This window comes from Giraffa tippelskirchi, chromosome 12 (genome assembly GCF_054371585.1).
Source record: "Giraffa tippelskirchi isolate mGirTip1 chromosome 12, T2T-mGirTip1v1.2.pri, whole genome shotgun sequence".
NCBI lineage: Eukaryota > Metazoa > Chordata > Mammalia > Artiodactyla > Giraffidae > Giraffa > Giraffa tippelskirchi.
In genome coordinates, this window is record NC_137286.1 from 12804944 (window position 1) to 12827433 (window position 22490).

Consider the following 22490-nt stretch of genomic DNA (forward strand, 5'->3'; position numbering starts at 1 on the left):
TAGATCATCGGGTTGGTATATGTTAAGCTGTAGTAGATACTCCAGATAGTTTTCCAAAGTGGTTATACACTTTAGTCAGTAGTATGGAACAGTTTTGATGTCTCTAATCCTCTCCAACATTTTAGTCATTCTAGAGTGTGTAGTAATAACATACTGTTAACGTTAATATGCATTCCTCTCATAGTTAAATGAAGGTGAGACCCCTTTTGTGTTTTTTAATCCATTGGCTATCCTCCTGTGAGTACTTGCTTGTCTTGCCCAGTTTTCAATAGAATATAAGTAGGACCTCTGTTCAGTTCAGTCGCTCAGTCGTGTCCAACACTTTGCGACCCCATGGGCTGCAGCATGCCAGGCCTTCCTGTCCATCACCAACTCTCAGAGTTTACTCAAACTCATGTCCATTGAGTCGGTCGGTGATGCAATCCAACCATCTCATCCTCTGTCATCCCCTTCTCCTCCCAACCTTCAATCTTTTCCAGCATCAGGGTCTTTCCCTCCAACTCACATATTATTCGGTGGGAGGTGCTTTCTGGTAGTAGAAATACAGTAGAAGGAAAAAGAGGTGCAGACAAATCCTCTCTCACCATCGTAGCTATGATTTGAAGGGTAGATAGTGCCTTCTTTAAGTTCAAGCTGTTTATTCAGTACCAAAATAAGAAGATAAACTTGTCTCAGCCCCCAGCTCACATTCAGACTGTCTCAGTGCTGCATTCCTGAATTTTGTTCCCAGAAAATTAAATCAGGAAAAAAGATGTGTCTTGCATGGTGTTGGTCTTTGGGGTCAGATCTGTTGTGTGACATAGTTCGGAACAAATTGCAGGATGTCAGACAGTCTGGGTTAAAGAGTAGACTTTTCTAGGGAAATGGATAACTTAGAGCATCAGGGTTATTAGCAGGAGAAGGTATTCTCCCAACTGCCATCATCCCTTGGAGTCCAGCCCGGCACTGGGTGCACAGAGAGGGATCTCATCCACCCATGAGTCCCCTTTCTTATAGGGAAACGGGAGAGCAGCATTGTTGAGGGGAGAAGAGTGATACTCAGGCTACTTAGTTGAAGGTAGTCTGGGTTTAGGTTTGGGTGCCAGTAGCGTGAGAAAGCCAGTTGCCAGTGCCCGAAGACCCTGGGGCTTGTGGAAAGTTGTATTCTCCCCACCCCCATAACAGGAAGCCAGTGATCCCATGGACACCCACGCTTGGATATGGTCTCCTTGCTGCCTTGTCTAGAAGCGAGCTCCAAGCATGATTTTCTGGACAGTTTTGCTCATTGCACCACAGTGTGTGCCTTATCTTTCTTTAAGAGAACCTCATTTTTGTAGCTGCAAGTCTCCATAAACATGGAACAGAATTTGTCTTACTGTGTCAGTTCTTGAGATTCATCTGTTCATGGACTTGAAATTCCATGAATGAACATTTAAATGTACTCATTAAATGGAGTACATAAACATCCCATGAAGGAACATTTAAATCTTGTTAAAGAACAAATGTTCTAGGGATTAAATGTTCTTTTCAGCATTAGTAATTTACCATGGAATCTCCAAAAGTGAATTTATTTTAGCTACTGAAAGTGAGGGAAGCTAAATGTTTATTATAGAGTAATTTTTAGTAAAGTATGAGATTTGATATAGATGATGTTTGTTTAATATAAATCATTAAGTTTTTGACCATATAACTGATCATATAATTGTAGTTTCATTAGTGGTAGAATTATAAAATAAACGTTAGCAAATGAAAATGCCCATACCTGGATTATTCATGCTTTCTAAAGCTAAAAATGGTTTGGCTGTGTTAAGACGTTAATGATTACATATCTCTTTGGAGAAGATACTGTACAAATCTGTTTTACAAATCACATTTGAATTTTTTCTTTTGGAAATATTAGCAAGAAGGCTCACTTTGTGCTCAACATTGCTTGAATAACCTACTGCAAGGAGAATACTTCAGCCCTGTGGAATTATCTTCAATTGCACATCAGCTAGATGAGGAAGAAAGGATGAGAATGGCAGAAGGAGGAGTTACTAGTGAAGACTATCGCACATTTTTGCAGGTACTGATTTTAAACTCACTAAATCATGCTTCTTAAAAAAAATATGGGTACTGTTTAGAAAGGGACGAGCCACTCTTCCAATGGGGATCTGACTTGTTAATTATAACTCAGGTCTCGGCTTTGTAGATGGGAATGCACAAAATGTTATTTTAAATACGCACACTAATGACACTTTACCCTTCTCTCTCCACCCTCAATCCCTGCCCCAACCACCTCTCTGAATTCAACAGCAGCCTTCTGGAAATATGGATGACAGTGGCTTTTTCTCTATTCAAGTAAGTAGTCACAAGCATGTGCTAAGTGTTGTTTATGTCCCAGGCACTAAGCTCAGGGTATGCTTTTCACAGCCTTTCATAGTCACTGTATTGATGTGACCTTTGGAAGTTCCTCCAGTAGATTGTGTCTAGGAGTGTAAGATTATCCTTTAGAATACTAGATTTCTATATAGATAAACATGAAAAGTAGGACAGTAGATACTTCATTTTAGAGAAGGCCTTTTTCAAAGGAGGTTGTTAATTTGAATCTGTGTGCTAATAACTGTAATTCCAGTAAGTCACAGTATTTCAAAGGCTTCCCTCATGGCTCAGCAGTAGAGAAACCGCCTGCCAATGAAGGAGACGCAGGTTCGCTCCCTGGGTCAGGAAGATCTCCTGGAGAAGGACATGACAACCCACTCCAGTATTCTTGCCTGGGAAATCCCATGGACAGAGGGGGACCCTTTGCTAACCTTACATTTAAGTCAGCCTACCAGGATTGGATTTCTTCATTATGGTCTGTGGCTTTCGTCTTTTCCCTTTTTTTGAGCTTATTGCTCCCTTTGAATTCCATGGGTGAATATATATATGATACTCGTGAGACTGATTCTTTCATCTGTGGATCTTTCATTCTATTCCTAACACTGGTGAGGTGTATCCAGATTCTTTAGAACCTCTCTTAGGGGACCTGCAGATATCTCTGTATGTGTTCCCCTGTTCTGTCCTCCTGGACTCCTCGGTCACCAACATTTCTAGCCAGGGCTTCACTGTGGATGGTTACAGGTAACAGCTGCTGCAGGGCCCGGAGCAGGGGCCTGAACGGGCTCAGCGCTTGCCATTTCCTGTTTGTGCCATGCTGCTCTAGGTACTAGTTCACACTTGCCCACCACAGAGCATTCACTTTTTGTTTATACTCATGCCTGGCTCACTTGCTGCTTTATTGGATACCTTGGAGGGTAGGTGGTGAATTTTCAAAAATTTTCCTTTTTTTTTTTTCTCAGTTTGAAATAATCAGGTTTATCTTTTGGTTTCCTACAAATCACAAACCGACGATACAAGAAGTTTAGAACTGATGAAAACTTCAGTTTAAATCCTCAGAAATAACTCATTTTAATAGACGTAAAATTATCCTTTTTCTATATAGTAAGTTGACTGTCAGTTTTCTAAAGCAGGACCCATAGCAGCCAAATGAACGCAATGGGCTTGTTTTAAGAGAAGCACTTACTGGATAGACTGTACATCTAGATTTTGGAGGCAGTTCTATCTAGGAATTGTATGGTTCTCATACAATTCCAGAAACTTAGTGTAAAAGGTACTCTTTTAAATATTATGTCTACATTGTTATTTATGGATATTTGATGCATATAGTGATATGTCCACATGCACACACACATACACACACACATGCACTTTAAAACCCATAGCCTACTGGGGAAATTTATCTATGAACTAAAATTGTTTCTACAACTAACATAGCTTAACACTACTTATTTGGAATTTAAAAAAAAAATTTTTTTTTTAACAGGTTATAAGCAATGCCTTGAAAGTTTGGGGTTTAGAACTAATCCTGTTTAACAGTCCAGAGTACCAGAGGCTCAGGATTGATCCCATGTAAGATTATTTTGCTTTTCCTACATTTGATTTTTAAATTTATACTTTGTTAAAGGGGAAAAATAAGTCTGGCCTGCTTTTGTTGTGATAGTCCCCATTTTATTGCCTCAGGTTTTCCTGGTTTGCCTTTTGGGGCTGTCTGTGAACATCTGTTCCCCGAGCCTCTCTGACCCCTCCATGAGTGGCAGGGCAGAGCTGGTCCTTGAATGGGGTGTGGTGCCATTGGTTTTGTATGGCATCATCAGTCTCCACAGAGATTTATACTGTTTTGTAATTTTTAAAAAATCAGTGATTCTTAAAACTGTAAATATAATCCTAAGTCATCATAGGTTTTGTATAGTACTTTCCAATTGACAAACTAAATGAATATGATTCTAATATTTCAACTTAATATTGCACATGTGCTTTTTCCTGTTTCTAGAAATGAAAGATCATTTATATGCAACTATAAAGAACACTGGTTTACAGTTAGAAAATTAGGAAAACAGGTAACGCTTCTCTTCCTTGCCTGTCTTTTTTCTCATTCTCTACCTCATTTACAATTACACTGTGAGGGATTGGTGCCTTAAAGATGAAGAAACTCACCAGTAATGTGTATTTGTGGCCTGGTTACAATCTGGATGGATAGGACATAAGTAAAATTCTCTATTTAAGACAAGACAGCCATATTTAGACATAAATAAGTTTTTATGTGATGAAGATATTCTGTCAGCTAACTTCTATTTTTCATAGGTTTGTGTTAAGCATAGCAGTGTCACAAAGCCTGAAATAGTGTCCGGTATGAATAAAAAATTTCAGCTATGTTTGCGTTAGCTTAACAAGGTTATTCGCATTCCAAAATGCCATGTAATACATGTGTCTACATAAATCATTTCTAGTTTTTTTAAAAATGGAATGTGTCTTGAGCAAGGTTTTTGTAAGATCAAGAAAAGTACCAAAAGTGTTATTTTTAAAAATAATTACCAGTGATCTTTGTATACCCGATACCATTTTTGAGACAATTTTTAATGTCCTTTTTCTCAGAATTTTGACTCTTTGAAAGAGGGTTACTGAAAACAGATTAATGTAATGAAAAAGAATGAATTATTGATGCGTGCAACAATGTGGATGAATCGCAAATTAATTACGCTGAGTGAAAGAAACTAGACACAAAGTACTATATACCATAGAAAAGAAAAGAAGAAAGTGAAGTTGCTCAGTTGTGTCCGACTCTTTGCGACCCCATGGACTATAGCCTGCCAGGCTCCTCCGTCCATGAGATTCTCCAGGCAAGAATACTGGAGTGGGTTGCCATTTTCTTCTCCAGGTAATCTTCACAACACAGGGATCGAACCTGGGTCTCCCACACTGCAGGCAGACTCTTTAACGTCTGAGCCACCAGTGTCTCACTATAGTGTTCCATTTATATAAAAGCATAGAAAATGTAAACTAATCTATAGTGACAGTGATTGCCTGGATGAGGGAGGCAAGGAGCAGTGGATGAGGAGGATTACAAGGGGCAAAGGAAACTTGGCAGGGGCAAAAATGTTCACTCTCTTTGTGGTGGTGATGGTTTCATGGGTATATACATATGTTAAAACTTCAAATTGTACACTTAATATGTGTGCAGTCTACTACATTTCAAGTACACTTAAATAAAGCTGTTTTGTTTTTTTAAAATAAGCTAATATGAAACAGAAAACGAAATCAGGAAAGAGTACGTTGAGTTAAATCAATGCAAGATAATTCTAAAACGAAAGCCCTACTATTTTAAGTTTGCCGCCTAGAAGCAGCTTCATCTTAAATGGTCCCTCCTGGGTGGCAAAGAGCAAGTAAGTAAGTGTGGTTTGGTGCAGGAGAGACTCACCCAGGTAGGAATCAACTCTGGGAAAAACCAGGGCAGCACACTCCCAAGTGTGTTTAACCTAGGGGTTTTATTTAGATATTTAGAAATATGATCAGCTGTTCTTCATTTTCAAGATCTGAAGTTTTAGAGTCTGGAATTCCTTTGTATTGATTTGCATGTAAACTTACATTATTATTTTGAGAAATTTTGTAAATTTTAGTTCTTCAAAATTGAATTTACACATTTCACATTATCTTTGACAAACTCAGCTTCCTTGGTAGCTCAGATGGTAAAGAATCTACCTGCCATGCAAGAGACCTGGGTTCAATCCCTGGGTTGAGAAGATCCCCTGGAGAAGGGAATGGCAGTGCTGGAAATGTCAAATTATGGCTATCATCTTTGGTTCTAATTTATATTTTTGATAAATTTTTTTTTTTTTTCACTATAGACTCTTGTCTGAGGCCCCTGTATAAGGAAAAAAATGAGAAAAATACTATCATCTCTGGTAAAATTCACGAAAAGCATTTGGTGATGATGCTGACAATAACTTCTGAAATTACTGTATCTTGTTGGTTATATTAGGATGCCCATGAAATAGTGAACAAGCGATGTTAATTACACGCAGTAGTGGTTTAGTCATCTTTCAAAAATGAGTTGGCGATTATAAAGATTCTCTTCCTGGAATGTCTAGCTTTCTCACAATTAAAATATTTTGACCAACATTATCAGCAGTGGGAAAACTTGGTAGTTGTCATTTTTCTTCCACATCATTATAATGTGATTAGGGTTTTGTTGGACTGTTCCTTTGAAAAAGATTTAATTATGGCTACAATAAGGATACTTTAAAATACTGTCAGTTTCTTTTCTTTTTTGAAGGGGGGATTTAAAGTTTATGGCTTAAAGCAAACTTTTAAAACATTTAATAGTGATAATATTGCAACATTTTATTTCAGTTTTTAAAAATTGGATGATTTAATTACTTTTAAAAAATCTTAATTTGACATGTTTTCAGTGTTTAAACAGTCTTACTAAGTTTAGATGGGTTATGTCAATTCATAGCATGTGAAACTTATTATGTATAATGTGCACTAACTTAAGTATTGACAATTTGTTTTCCAGTGGTTCAACTTGAATTCTCTTTTGACGGGTCCAGAATTAATATCAGACACATACCTTGCACTTTTCTTGGCTCAGTTACAACAGGAAGGTAAGTAAACACTGAACATTTGTGTTATCTTTTGAAGCAGCTAAATGAAACTAGCTCACTAGAACTGAGTATAGCAACTGGGGAGCATCTGTCTCAATAGAAGTGAGTGTGGCTAAATAAAACCATCTCTTTAGAAGTTAAGTGTAACAATAATGCTTTTGTGGCAGTTCAGTTCAGTTCAGTCGCTCAGTGGTGTCCGACTCTTTGCGACCCCATGAATCGCAGCACGCCAGGCCTCCCTGTCCATCACTAACTCCCGGAGTTTACCCAAACCCATGTCGATCGAGTCGGTGATGCCATCCAACCATCTCATCCTCTGTCGTCCCCTTCTCCTCCTGCCCCCAATCCTTCCCAGCATTAGGGTCTTTTCCAATGAGTCAACTCTTCGCATGAGGTGGCCAAAGTATTGGAGTTTCAGCTTCAACATCAGTCCTTCCAATGAACACCCAGGACTGATCTCCTTTAGGATGGACTGGTTGGATCTCCTTGCAGTCCAAGGGACTCTCAAGAGTCTTCTCCAACACCACAGTTCAAAAGCATCAATTCTTCAGTGCTAAGCTTTCTTCACCGTCCAACTCTCACATCCATACATGACCACTGGAAAAACCATAGCCTTGACTAGAGGGACCTTTGTTGGCAGAGTAACGTCTCTGCTTTTAAATATGCTATCTAGGTTGGTCATAACCTTCCAGGCAGGGAAATAATCTTTGTTTTACATGGTGAGCTTTAGGCTGTGATTTGAATCATCCTGCTCTTTTGGTATTCTTGCTGACACCTGGCCCTCCCCTGATGAGGCTGATTCCTTTGTAGACCTTCTATGTTATGGCTTTTTTGTCTTCCAGACCTCACATACCACAGAGCCAAGGGGAGGCCTAGGTATTCTTCTTGTTCATCCCTACCCCTTCTAGGTCACTCTTCTTCCCTAAAAACTGCAGCTCCTTTGAAATATATATCACTAGAGTAAAGTCTCCCCCTTGCTCTTTTGCAGTATTTTCAAGTCTGATCTTCCTCCTTTTCCATTGAAGATTTAGGATCTGACTCATTATCATGGCTCTGCTTCAGCTCTTTTCATCATTCTTGGTGATTGCTACATCAAAAATCAGTCCAATCCGATCTCTTGCTTTTTACTTTCAAAGATCATTTTTTTCACTCTTGCTTGCCATTACTAATAACTGTACCACTTTCAAATTCTAATTATAAGCGTCCTATTCTTAGACTATTGTCTCCTATCTTTTATACCATAGTCTCTCTGTTTTTTTCCTTTGTAACAATTCTTTAAACCCTATTAGAAGCCTAAACATTCCCCTTAGGTCCTTACTTCCTATATTACCACCCCCCCATTTTCTGGAATCATCATTATAATTCATTATCATTCAGTGATTATCACTATAACACACTGTTGCGCTTCTCAGCTCCTTTCTTTTTCTCCCTCCATCATACTTTAAGACAAAAATCCCAACCCTGGTTAAAATCCAGTCTTGGACCTGTCCAGTCCTCCTCCATCAGAGCAGTTGAGCATGGTTAAAGATACAGTATAAAATATGATCAATTTTGCTTTAAATTTAGGATCACAGATTTCAAATGAGCCTTCAGTGCTACTTGATATCCCTACCACATTCTCGCAGTAAGCTCACCTAACTTCCCAGGATGATGATTGCACAGCTGCTCCCTTCAGACCTCTCACCATCCCCTCCCCCTTCCTGACTCCTAGCTTATGGCCGTCGTTTATATTCTACTATGAAAACAGGAGCAATTAAAAGAGAACATCCTAGTTCTTCTGTCAGCAGATCATCACCCTAGTTCTCTCTCTTCCTGTGCTTTCAGCCTATGAGAGTAGGTGAGCTGTTCCTTGCTCTTAACAAGTCCAGTGTCTCCATGCTGGGGCTAGATCGCAGCTCCTCCCACATGCTCAGGATCTTTGCTTCTGCTTTTGTTGCTCTACTCTCCCATGTGGTTTCCCTCTTTTATCTTATTATTCCTACTATAGAGAAATAAGCTCTCTCTCTCCATTGATTAAAAAGAAAGAGCTTCTTTTAATGCCAGGAAACTCCAGCCATCTCCCATTTTTACTTTCTCCTTAGAATCATCTCTAGTGTATTGTCGCCTATGCATGAACTCATTGCAGTTACACTGTGATAACCAACAAGTCACTGAAAACCCTCTTCTCAGTGTCTCCAGTGACCTCCAATTTGCCAATGCCAGTATTCAGTTCTCAGTCTTCCTTTGACATCATCTTCTTTGAGAGTATAGTTTAGTATACCCTCCTTTAACGAGAATGAAACAAAATTTTCTTATCAAAAGTTTCAAACAAATATAAAAGTATAGAAAACAACGTGATGGACCCTCATGTGCCCTTCGCCCAACCTCAACAAATATCTCATGACCAGTCTTGTTTTACCTATACCCTACCCACTTCTGTTTCCAGTTTAGTCTAAGAAAATACTCATCATCTTAGTAGATTTTTTAAATTAAAATCTTTAAAAGCAAAGACTCTTTAAAAATATACATATAGCCACAATACTCTAATGACATATAAACATTTAATTACAATTCTTTAATAGCACCAACTAGCCAACTCAAATCTCTCATTGCCTGTTTTTTGTTTTTTTTTATTTTAAGAGCAGTGATAGCTTAGGTGAATAGTATGTCCTATTCTTTATCTCCAAAGAAGAGAATTCAACATCAGGACTAGAGACGAAGCTTCAGGCACTCAGAGCTTCCTGTGGCAAAAGTTTTGTGACAGTGGAAAAGGGATAGGGAAAGCTGCTGACATAGACAGCAGAAGAGGGTGGAGAGTGCCCCACTCACTAGTCTTCAGTCAGTTCAGTTGCTCACTGGTGTCTGACTCTTTGCAACCCCATGGACTGAAGCACACCAGGCTTCCCTGTCCATCACCAATTCTCGGAGCTTGCTCAAACTCATGTCCATCGAGTCAGTGATGCCATCCAACCATCTCATCCTCTGTCATCCCCTTCTCCTGCCTCCAATCTTTCGCACCATCAGGGTCTTTTCCACTGAGTCAGTTCTTTAATTAGGTGGCCATCTCCCTAGTCTTATCAAGGCCTTACATACTTTTTCAGTTGGTTACTAACAATAGAAAGGTCTTACCAGACCCACTCCCACAACACATCTGAAGATAACAGGATTAGTCAGAGGGGTCCAGTTAAGAAGGAGAAACATGTCCTCGAGCAAGATACGTGAGTCAGTGATCCCATCCAACCATCTCATCCTCTGTTGTCCCCTTCTCCTCCTGCCTTCAATCTTTCCCAGCATCAGGGTCTTTTCCAGTGAGTCAGTTATTCACATCAGGTGGCCAAAGTATTGGAGTTTCAGCTTCAGCATCAGTCCTTCCAATGAATACTTAGGACTGCTTTCCTTTAGGATTGACTGGTTGGATCTCCTTGCAGTCCAAGGAACTCTCAAGAGTCTTCTCCAACACCACAGTTCAAAAGCATCAATCTTTGGCCCTCAGCTTTCTTTATAGTCCAACTCTCACATCCATTCATGACTACTGGAAAATTTCATGGCTGCAGTCACCATCTGCAATGATTTTGGAGCCCAAAAAAGTAAAGACTGTCACTGTTTCCACTGTTTCTCTATCTATTTGCCATGAAGTGATGGGACTGGATGCCATGATCTTGGTTTTTTGAATGCTATTTTAAGTCAGCTTTTTCACTTTCCTCTTTCACTTTCGTCAAGAGGCTCTTTTGTTCCTCTTCACTTTATGCCGTAAGAGTGGTGTCATCTGCATATCTGAGGTTATTGATATTTCTCCCAGCAATCTTGATTCCAGCTGTGCTTCATCCAGCCCAGTATTCTGCATGATGTACTCTGCATATAAGTTAAATAAGCAGGGTGACAATATACAGCCTTGACGTATTCCTTTCCCAATTTGGAACCAGTCTGTTGTTCCATGTCCAGTTCTAACTGTTGCTTCTTACTTGCATACATATTTCTCAGGAATCTGAGAAACCTTGCATACAGGTCAGGTGGTCTGGTATTCCCATCTGTTTAAGAATTTTCCACAGTTTGTTATGATCCACACACTCAAAGGCTTTGGCATAATCAATAAAGCAGAAGTAGATGTTTTTCTGGAACTCTCTTGCTTTTTCGATGATCCAACGGATGTTGGCAATCTGGTCTCTGGTTCCTCTGCCTTTTCTAAATCCAGTTTGAACATCTGGAAGTTCACGGTTCACATACTGTTGAAGCCTGGCTTGGAGAATTTTGAACATTACTTTGCTAGCATGTGAGATGAGTGCAAATGAGACTAAAGAGAGTTAGTCTTAGGCAAAATAGATTGTTGTCATAACAACTCAGCGTTTAAGGGGGAGAAAAAGTCTTATGTGACTAAGGCAAAGGAATATAGGAAAAAATGTGTCCCTTTCTCCTCCTTGAGCGCCCCGGACCCCTTTCTCCTCCTTGGGAGGAGACTCCTTGTCATCCTACCTAAGAATTAAATTTCTCAGTAGTCTTTTAAAATTTATTTATTTATTTATTTTTGGATGTGCTGGGTCTTCACTGCTACTTACAGGCTTTCGCTAGTTGTGGTGAGTGGGGGCTACTCTCTAGTTACAGTGCATGCCATTCTCATTGTGGTGGCTTTCCTTGTTGCAGAGCACAGGCCCTAGGGAATGTGCACACAGGAGTTGTGGCACGCAGGCTCAGTTGCCCCATGGCATGTGGAATCTTCCTGGACCAGAGATTGAACCTGTGTCCCCTGCATTGGCAGGTGACTACTTTAGCACTGGGCCACCAGGGAAGTCCTCTAATCTCCTTTTTGATTCTTCTGTTGTTTTTTTTTAATATAGTTAAACCAGGTTGAAATAAGGGTCATTGATTGCATTGGATTGCTATGTCTCTAAAACCTATCTATTGGTTTCTTCTCTTTATTTTTTTCCTTATTCTTTTGAAGAAAATGGGTCATTTGTTCTGTTTCTTATTCTGGATTTTGTTTGTTGCATCCTTTTTTTTCCTCTGAGCCCTTGATGAGCAGTAGACTCGTTCTTAGATCTAGAGACTTGATCAGATTTAAGTTGATTTTGGGAGGACAGAAGACTTCACAGATGGTGTGGCACTTAATGTCCAGTTGTCTCTTTTTGTGTGATTTGAGTAGCTGTTAATAATAAATGCCTAGTCTGTCATTTCAGTATTCAGATTTCCATCATTTCTTCATTTATTAGCTGGAGGACTTCTATACAAATAGACTTTCCTTCATCAACTATCTGGTTATCTTGAAGTATATAGTTCATATAGAAAAAGCAGGATAAATATTTCTTGCCTTTTGTCAGTTTTTTAGATAATTTGGTCATAGTATCATGTCTCCGTAGTAGCCATTTGGTTTGTTTCTGTAGTGTCATTGTAAACTAATCTATTAAAATCATAGCTCAGGACTTCCCTGGTGGTGCAGTGGTAAAGAATCTACCTGCCAGTGCAGGAGACATGGGTTCCACCCCTGGTCCAGGACAGTCCCACATACCATGGGGTGACTGAGCCTGTGTACCACAACTATTGAATCTGTGGTCTAGACCTGGAACCACAACTACTGAGCCCATGCTCTAGAGCTGATTCTCCACAACAAAAGAAGCCACTGCAATGAGAAGCGTGCACACCACAACTAGAGAGTAGCCTCTGCTCCCCAAAACTAGAGAAAAGCCCAAGCAGCAACAAAGACCCGGCACAGCTGAAATAAAATAAATAAACCATAGTTCACATGTTTTAGTCTGTTGTAATTACTATTGATATTCAATATTGTCACATCTTGGATGAGTGAGAACCTTTTGAACTTGACTCTCAAGCTTTTGAAATGACCACTCTAGCCTTTTGAAACCCTTTTTAGGTCATGTAATAAGAATTTTCGGTCTTGTGTATTTCTTTCTCTTGTAGTAATGGTGATTCGAGATCACAGCCTGGGCACTGGTATGCGTATTGCTACTAGGTTGGTTGTCACGTAGGTCTCTCCAGTTTACATGTAGGATCATTAGGTTGTAATGTCTTTGATTTTATATACTTTTATCTCTTTTCTTTTATGCCTAAAACCTTTCTTCCTAACTATATCTTCCCTTTTTGAAATACTGTCTATACTACTCTTCCAAGCCACTATGCTCTAGTTTACTTCGTATAATATTGGCTGCTTCTTTCAGATGCCTTTTATGTATCCTGCTCTTTAATCTCTAACTAATGAAGTGACCCAGAGTCAGTCTTGGACAACTTCTTTACTGTGTGATGTCCCATTATTTTAAATATCATCTCTAAATAAAGTCTATCTGCCAGTTATTCCTTAGACTTTTATCTTTTGCCGAGACACCAAACTCCTAACTTTCTCATCTCCACTCAGAAGTCCAGAAAGCATTTCAATCTGAATATGTTTACAAAAGACTCATTTTTTTTCTCCCCATACTTGCTGTCCCTCAGACTTCCTATTTTCATAAGCCCCACTCTTCTTGCACATTGGTTCCTATATATTACATTGGGAAGGCAGCCTAGAGTGCTCTTTTTAAAATATAATGCACATTATGGTACACTTTCACTCTTCAACCCTTCAGTGGCTTCCTGGTACACTTAGAATGAAATCTAATCTTGAATAAAACCCAAGATCCTCACAGTGTCACCTCTGTAAAGCAGTTTCTGCCCTTCATGATGCTCTTCATGGAATAGCAGGGGGAGCTAACATAGTGTATCCAGAACCTAGAAAACAGTTTTACTGGCATAAAACCTGTTCAACCATCTGAACTCTGAGTATACTTGTCCTTGTGAAAAAAAGTGTTAAGTGTATTATGATTTACTCTTGAATTTTTCTGTTAACAGGCCTTTTAATCTTTTTTTATTGCATTTTCTGTTAATGCTCATAAAGAATATCTATAATAAGCACCAAAGTTGAAGAAAATTTTTGGTAGAAAAAGGAAAATTGATCAAAATGACTTACGTATAGCCCACCCTTATTCGGCTATTGTACAGAGTATCCAGCTGGGAAAACCTTGGCTTTCCAGAATTATATTAATTAAAAAATTACATTGGACAAATGTAATTTTTTCAAAACATGAACCACATCTTCAGCACCTTGACTAGAATTTAGGGTATTGGCTTTCCAGGTCCTGTTTTCGTTTAGGAAGGGTGTGTGTCAGGGTCAGCTATTTCCACAGATGACTCATTTTACTCGTATTGCAGATTATTACACACATCCTCTGATTGTGTCCTCAAACAGTGCTCTGCGGAAGGTACAGCATAATCTGTTTAACAGTTGAAGAAATCAAAACATAGAGTGATCAACAGAGGCACTTAGGAAACAGAAGAGCCAAGGTGCTAAAACCCAGGCTGTCCGAGTGCACACTCATGCTCTTCCTCAGTCCTTGCCTTGCCTCTCTGTTGTCACTTGGGGAGTAAGCTACGTGGTCAAGCACTCTTTTAGTATGTTTTAAGTATATTTCCATGAAAAGTGAAAGTAAAGTTATTCACTCGTGTCCGGCTCTTTGCAACCCCATGGACTGTACAGTCCTTGGAATTCTCTAGGCAAGAATACTGGAGTGGGTAGTCATTCCCTTCTCCAGGGGATCTTCCCAACCCAGGGATCGAATCCAGGTTTCCCACGCTGCAGGCAGATTCTTTACCAGCTGAGCCACCAGGGAAGCCTCTTTCTTAATTATGGCTCCAGTCAGATTCTGCACAAATTATTAAGCACAAATTAGGTATGTTTCCATGTTCTTACTTAATTAGAGCCCTTTTCAGATTCAAGTACTTCTCATAGTCACTCTGTGAGATGGCTATTCCCATTTTACAGGTGAAGAGGCTTAAAGGGACTTCCCTGGTTGTCCAGTGGTTAAGAATTTGCCTTGCAATGAAAGGGACATAGGTTTGATTCCTGGTTGGGAAACTATTAATAAGATCCCACATACCACCGAGCAGCTAAGCCCACATGCCACAACGAAAGATCCTATGTGATACAACTAAGACCAATTGAAGCAATTTTTACATATATATATATATACACACACATATATGGAAGTGAGGCTTAAAGACCTTAAGTAATTTGTCCTAGACCACCCCACTGGTAAGTGTAAGAACCATTATTTGGACCCAGGTCTTCCTCCCTCCTTGGTTTGTGGTCTTCCCGCTGTTCCATGCTGCCTCTCTATCTGCTATCATTTTCAATCAAGTTTGAATCACTTGCTGGCTGTTTTAGATAATTTTTGCCTTTCTTTTAGGTTACTCTATATTTGTTGTTAAGGGTGATCTGCCAGATTGCGAAGCTGACCAACTCCTACAGATGATCAGGGTCCAACAGATGCATCGACCAAAACTTATTGGAGAAGAATTAGCACAACTTAAAGAGCAGAGGTAAAGCTGAGGCTGCAGTGTGGTGTATATGCTAGTATTTCATTACAAGAATTAAATTACACTCTTACATTGAAGATGTGGTCCTTTTATTGTTTGTGGGTTTTTTTTAGACCTTTCTGTTTAAGTGTAGCTTATTGGTTTAATCTTGGATCAACTCTCTGATACTTCCCAACACAAATTCATATCACTATAGGACCTTTGTATTATTAACCGTTATCTGCCAAAAAATGTGTAAGTTTTCAACTTACATAAAAATCTTTGGTTTATAAATGTCTCTATGTTATAGCTAAAATAGAAGAACGGTCTGCACTTATTATTTGTGCTTTTATTCTTTAGAGTCCAGAAAACAGATCTAGAACGCATCTTAGAAGCAAATGATGGGATGGGAATGCTAGACGAGGATGAGGAGGAATTGCAGAGGGCTCTGGCACTAAGTCGCCAAGAAATTGACATGGAAGATGAAGAAGCTGATCTCCGCAGGGCCATTCAGCTCAGTATGCAAGGTATGGACATTCCAACACTACTTTATTTGTTGTTGAAGCAGTTGATTTAGATCATTTTTAGTTCTTTTGGAAATTAATAGACTATTGGTAGAAGTTCTTTGACAGTCACTGCAGAAGCAGTAGCTATGTATAATCAGTTATTGTTTTTTTAGATATTATTTAATACAAATAACTTTTGGATATTATTTAATACACATAACTTTTTATGACTTGCGTTATATTAGGGCTAGTTATAGTTTTATTTCTGGTCATTCAGTTTGGTTATAATACTGTGCAAACACAGTACTAAACAGAGGTTAATCATTGTGAGGTCAGTGGACCCTTGCCCAGACCAGCTGTTTAAATGCATTCTAGTGGCTGTGAAGGAAGGTCTAGACAGAGACTATAAATTGATTTTACAAAACTCTAAAACTTACTGGCTGTGGAATTTTTAGCTTAAGCTCACTTTGGTGGGCTCACTCTTTTAGCCCATCACTCTTTTAGCCCACCCACTCCCACCCACCCCGTCACCCCAGGGAATCCAAGTGGAGGGAAATTTCTGGGACGTTGCTCAAAGGGGCTTACTTAAAAAGTGTGATGGGTTTTCTTTTTTGAGGGGGTTGTTTTGTTTTTGTCTAATGTGAATTTGCCTTCTACTTTCTAATGAAATTACTCATCAATTGAATTCCTTAAGTATCTAAATAAAATTGAGTTTCTGTTAATATGAAGGTTATCCTTTTTATGCTATATTTTATCCTGAAATATCCATGCCTTCTGGCCACGTCTGAGTACTCTGTAGGGTGCACAGGCCCATTCTGGATTAGCAGAGTCCTGCTAGGTTAGCCCAGTGGTGGACAGACAACAGCCTTATTAGTTTTAGATATTTTTGTGTACTTTACTCTTCTTCCCATGTTATTTCACAATTTGTGCAGAATCTGATTGGAGCAATAATTTAGTAAGAATACGGAAACATACTTAAGTTGTGTCAGTACCCAAATGTTTGAAGATAGAGGAATACACAGAAGGGGTTTATTGTACAACCATCCACTTCAAGTTACTTCTAGGAATTCTGTGCCTTCAAAAGTGTAGACTGATTTCTGGGACTTCCCTGGTGGTACATTAGTTAAGAATCCTCCTTGCAATGCAGGGGATGTGGGTTCGATCCTTGGTCAAGGAACTGAAATCCCACATGTCTCAGAGCAACTAAGCCCACAAGCACTACAACTAGAGGGTCTGTGCACCTCAAGCAAAGATCCTCCATGGTGCAAGGAAGATCACACGTGCCGTAGCTGACTCAATGCAGCCAAATAAATTAATTAATTTTTAAAAAGTGTAGATTCATTTCTAAGAAGTAAAGAGCAAGCAAGTGTGGTGCTAGTTGTTTCTCCTACCGGATGGTCACTGAGCTTACCTCATGTCTACTGTGTCACAAATGGTAGTAGGTTTGGTTGCAGTGGACACAGGTTAGATTGAACTACCTTATTCTGATTTTCCCTAAACCTTTCAGAGCCTTTCTTACATTTACAGAATGGTACAAAATAGTTTGAGAAGAAAATTTTTTGAAAGCTCCTTCACCTAAGTATAAACACGTCACGACTTGGTAAGTAAAACTGTTTTTTGTTGTGTTTTATTTGGTTTTCAGGTACTTCCAGAAATAGATGTCAAGATATCCCACAGACAGCAGGTTCACATCCTACTTCAGAAGAGCTACGGAAGAGAAGAGAAGCCTACTTTGAAAAGTAAAGTAGTTGGTACCATATTAAAACTGCATATTTTATATTTGCCTTGGCTGTTTTGTCAATTTGCAGACATACAGCTTTGATCTAACCATTTATTTTATTTAGAATTCTCTCCTTTTTTAAAAGACTGGCTAGTGCCTGACTCTCTGAACATTTGAATGTAGTTTTTAAAATTTTATAGCTAATAAACTAAAATCAAATATGGTTTTAGGAGAAAACTTTGCCTCAGTCCTAATTAAATTTTCATGAAATAGTGAAGGAACCCTTGTAAAATTTCAGTAATCAAAAGAAAAATGGAATTGGATCAGGGCAAGAACAAAGCCCTGTGGTCCTTTGAATATACTTCTTGGTTACCTGACTAACCCTACAAAGTTCTCCTGTCAATTAATAGGAAAACCACTATTTATCACAGGAGAACACACTCAAATAGAGCTGGTGCTTAACTGCTCTGCTCATTACCACATTGTGGGGGGTGGTACCACAGGCCCATCAGCATTGGGGGCATGAGAGTAACTGTAAATCTCAACCATCAGCTCCTAGGACCTAACTTTGTGCTCAGCTGTATAAGTGCTCTCAAAATAGAAATTTCACCCATATCGTTATCCTTGCCAGTAACCGTCATTCATAGCTCTTCATCCCCTTTTCTCTTTTTTAAAGATAAAACTCCATCTTACCATCACAAGATCTCTAATAGATATTCAGATCCTCTCATCCCAGCTCAGAGAACAAAGGCTGAGTCTGGCCTGCTATTTACTATGTTTTATCAATTCCAAGATGCACATATTTTCACATTTCAACATCTCTGCAATTTGGAAGACTCTTACACATCATAGTTGGTAGTACTTTAGCCATATCTAAAATGTTGGCGCATTTTACATTGGATGGTGTAATGAAGATAATATTTACCTTGTTTTCTGTTTTTTTTTAAGTCACAACTCAGAAGTATATGAAGGAAAGTTCTGATCAACTGACATCCTCTTACTGTGAGATATTTCTAGTCTTTATTCAGTGATAGATTAATGGATTTAATTCTGTATAAAATCTCAAAATACTTATTAGTGCTTGTCACTTCCTTTACAATTTTAAAATTAACTCTTTTATTTTTTAAATATGATAAACTTCAAATTTATGTGCAAGTAGAGAAACTGGCATAAAGAACCCTGATTTATCTGTTGCCCACATATAACAAATATCAGCACATTGGCCATCTTGGTTTTTATGCCCCTGTCTCCCATGCTTTTTACTCTTGTACCCCATCCCCCAGGGTGAGGTTATTTTATAATAAATCTAAATCATAATATTTTATCTGTATTGATTTTCACATGTGTCTCTAAAATACATGTTTTTTTCTTAATATCACCAAATGCTTTTGTCACACAATAATGGAATAAAGATCACATGATAATTATTAATGGTAGTTCTATAATATCATCAACTAACTAGTCAGTTCTAAAAACAGCTTTCAGTGTTTAACTAGATAAAAAATAATATTTTGGAAAATTTATCTTACAAGATATCTAAATCCAAAAAAACACAATCCTACCTTTAATAACCAATGATAGTGTTTTGACAGTCACACAAATGCACGTATATTGTATATCACATGTTCCTATGATTGTGAATATTCTTTGCAAGAGGCTATGTTGTAGTTCATAAAATGTATGTATCACAATTTATGAACCTATTGATTTTTGCCATTATAATTAATAATGCAAAGAGCAATCCTTGTATTGACATTATGCCTCAAATCTCATCATTTCTTCTAATTATCCTGAAATTTTCAGATTACTAAGTTAAAGCACAGGGACATTTTTAAAGCCCTGATAAAGATTTCTAAACCGCTCTCCAGAACAGTTTCCAAGTGATACCTCTACCATGCTTTTTTGAGACTTTAGTTTTTTCCAGAATAAAATGGTCCAAATAGACATACTTTATAGAGAAACTGTTAAATTCACAAGTACACCCAAGAAAAGGAAGCCATCTTTTAAGTATAAAAACAAATCCCTCTTTTATTAAAAAGAAGTTTTTAAGATTTTTTGGATTAAAAATATAGAACTTCCAGTAAATTAAATTCTTTACAGCACAAAGGATAAGGCAGTAACTAACATTTCATAATGACAAAGTAATTTATAACAAGCACAATGCTAGCTATAACTAATGCAGATGTTTTATTCAATGTTGTGCCCTTTTAAAAATGTCTGAGTCTCCTTTCTGATTGGGGGTAGTTGATTGGGTAAGAAAGTACAGTGATGGTTCCAGCTTCAGCTTCCTATCCCCTACCTCCTAGTCTGACTTTGAAAATACTGGTGGTAACTTGAGTAGACCTAGAGAATGTTTTATACAGTTAGTTGTTGCTGAGAAGAGTTAAGACCTAACTTCTTGGGGTTGCTTTTTAACTTTGGTTAGCGTTTAGAATCTTGTAGGACTCATGATTGTGAAGGAGTTGAGAAACTAATTTTTGCCTTTTACTAGAATTCCTGATTACTAAACCTAGATGGGTCCTTGTCACAATAGCTTGTATTGTGGAGAACTTGGCTCTAAGGATGTGGAGCCATTTTTTCCTTCTGATCTTTTCCAAACTTACCCTGGTGCTAATTTGTTATTCATTGAAATTTATAGGTTATTTTTTTTTCCCTGTAGAGTATTTGAAGCTTCATACTTAATGTAGTAGCCACAGTTTAGCCACAGTGTTCATGGATTAAGCATGAAAATACTGTTGAAAGTCTACCTGTTACAAATTTATAGTTTATGAGTAGGCGTTGTTAGCTGATACTTTCATAGCTATGATATTCTTTCCCAGTGGTAATCTCCAAATCCATGGTACATACAGAACCCTGAGCAAAACTCTACTTTATCAGCTATATCATTGTAAAACCTTAACTCCCATGTTATGAACATCAAATGAGGCAATGTGTGTAAAACTGTTTTGTAAACTGTGAAGTAGCCTACTGATACACTTAGCATTATTAATGCCTTCTCCAGATGTAACTCTGAAATGATGCTGATTCTTTCTTTCTGTCACTAAAAAAGTGGTTCTTAACCAGGAGAGAAACGAGGGAGCCATTCCCTTCTCCAGGGGATCTTCCTAACCCAGGGATTGAACCTGGATCTCCTACATTGCAGGCGATTCTTTACCATTTGAGCCACCAGAAAAACCCAGTGTTTTCATAGTCATAGGTTACTGTGATTTTTTTGATTACCTAATACTTAACTACCACTTCAGTGGCGTGATGTAGTTTATCAGAGTCCAGCTTAAAAAACAGAAACTACTTAGAGATTTTTTAAAATATTTAACTGGAGGATAATTGCTTTACAGTGTTGTGTTGGTTTCTGCTGTACAACATTGTGAATCAGCCATAAATATACATATGTCCCCTCCCTCTCAAGCCTCCTTTGGACAAAGCGGAATCAGGATATCGAGTTTAAGAACACACTGCTTTAGCTGTGATCCTAAGACCAGGAAGCTGCCATCACAGTTGCCTAGACATGGGAATCTGCAGTCTGGCCCCCGCTGCAGCTGCCAGGAAGCAGGATTGTGGAACTGGTGTCTCCGTGGCTTTACTTGCCAGCAGAGACCCACCAAAGCTGCAGGAAGATGACTGTACCTCCTCTGCCGTGTAAGTCTCAGGCATGTGTTTAACTGGTAGCCCTCCTAGCTTGAAAACAGTCTAAGACATGTAGTTTTCAGTTTTCCAGCCTTTCTCATGCTGAAGGCACGTTAGAAGGCACAGGGGAAAGGATGCTGATTTACTATTTGAACATGTTCCATCTTACAGTGTCCCCACACAGGAAAGGTGTCAAATTTCTCTCAAGGCTGGCAGTTGATTTACTTCTCACTTTGAAGTAGAGTGAAAGTTATCTCTCTAAAGGCACTGTCTCACCTATAAATCCCTTGCATTCTGAAATACTTTCTTGAATGGAGGGGGAGGAGGGCGTGGAGAGGATGTGCCAGGAATTCCTTGTACCTCACAGCCTGTCTTTTTCGTGTCACATTCCAGAATCAGAGTATGCTTGTGGGAGCCCACTGCCTATGTGTCCCTTGTTAGCCATGCTCACCAGAACCTGTCTATACATCAGTGTCTGGCTCAGAGGCCAGCAGGGAAAAACTGCAAGTCCCCCTGGCTGAATTTGCCTCGTTGCTCATATTTAAAACAGAAGATTAAGAGGGGCCCTAGAAAAAAGTGTGCTATTCTATTCTGTTTTATAGTGTTGTGTTAGTTGCTCAGTCATGTCCAACTCTTTGTGACCCCTTGGATTGTAGCCCACCAGGCTCCTCTGTCCATGGGATTCTCCAGGTAAGAATACTGGAGTGGGTAGCCATTTCCTTCTCCAGGAGATCTTCCCAATCCAGGGATTGAACCTAGGTCTCCTGCACTGCAGGCGGATGCTTTACCATCTGAGCTACAAGAGAAGCCCTATTGTGTTACTGGTCATTTAAAAATTCTGCTTCTTCCTAACTTCAGATTATACTACAAAGCTACAGTCATCAAGACAGTATGGTACTGGCACAAAAACAGAAATATAGACCAAGGGGACAAGATAGAAATCCCAGAAATAAACCCATGCACCTATGGGTACCTTATTTTTGACAAAGGAGGCAAGAATATACAATGGGGCAAAGATAGCCTCTTCAATAAATGGTGCTGGGAAAACTGGACAGCTACATGTAAAAGAATGAAATTAGAATACTTCCTAACACCATACACAAAGATAAACTCAAAATGGATTAAAGACCTAAATGTAAGACCAGAAACTATAAAACTCTTACAGGAAAACATAGGCAGAACACTGGATGACATAAATCAAAGCAAGATCCTCTATGACCCACCTCCTAGAGTAATGGAAATAAAAACAAAAGTAAAGAAGTGGGACCTGATTAAACTTAAAAGCTTTTGCACAGCAAAGGAAACTGTAAGCAAGGTGAAAAGACAACCCTCAGAATGAGAGAAAATAATAGCAAATGAAACAACTGACAAAGGATTAATTTCCAAAAT

At 38.8% G+C, this 22490-nt stretch overlaps 1 protein-coding gene across 10 annotated transcripts in view; it reads left to right on the top strand.

Moving 5' to 3' along the window:
* Positions 1-22490, top strand: part of ATXN3 (ataxin 3) — a 41394-nt gene that overhangs the window by 4032 nt on the left and 14872 nt on the right. For 2 of the 10 annotated variants that reach the window (XM_081548191.1, XM_081548189.1), the window contains exons 2-9: positions 1880-2044; positions 2275-2319; positions 3824-3909; positions 4331-4397; positions 6854-6941; positions 15143-15275; positions 15612-15778; positions 17400-17496. In XM_081548191.1, coding sequence (XP_081404317.1) covers positions 1880-2044; positions 2275-2319; positions 3824-3909; positions 4331-4397; positions 6854-6941; positions 15143-15275; positions 15612-15778; positions 17400-17496 — 848 coding nt within the window. Of the gene's footprint in view, positions 1-1879; positions 2045-2274; positions 2320-3823; positions 3910-4330; positions 4398-6853; positions 6942-15142; positions 15276-15611; positions 15779-17399; positions 17497-18425; positions 18480-20812; positions 21114-22490 lie in introns of those variants that run through there. The other 8 variants (XM_081548195.1, XM_081548194.1, XR_014070810.1 and 5 more) reach the window with 8 other exon arrangements.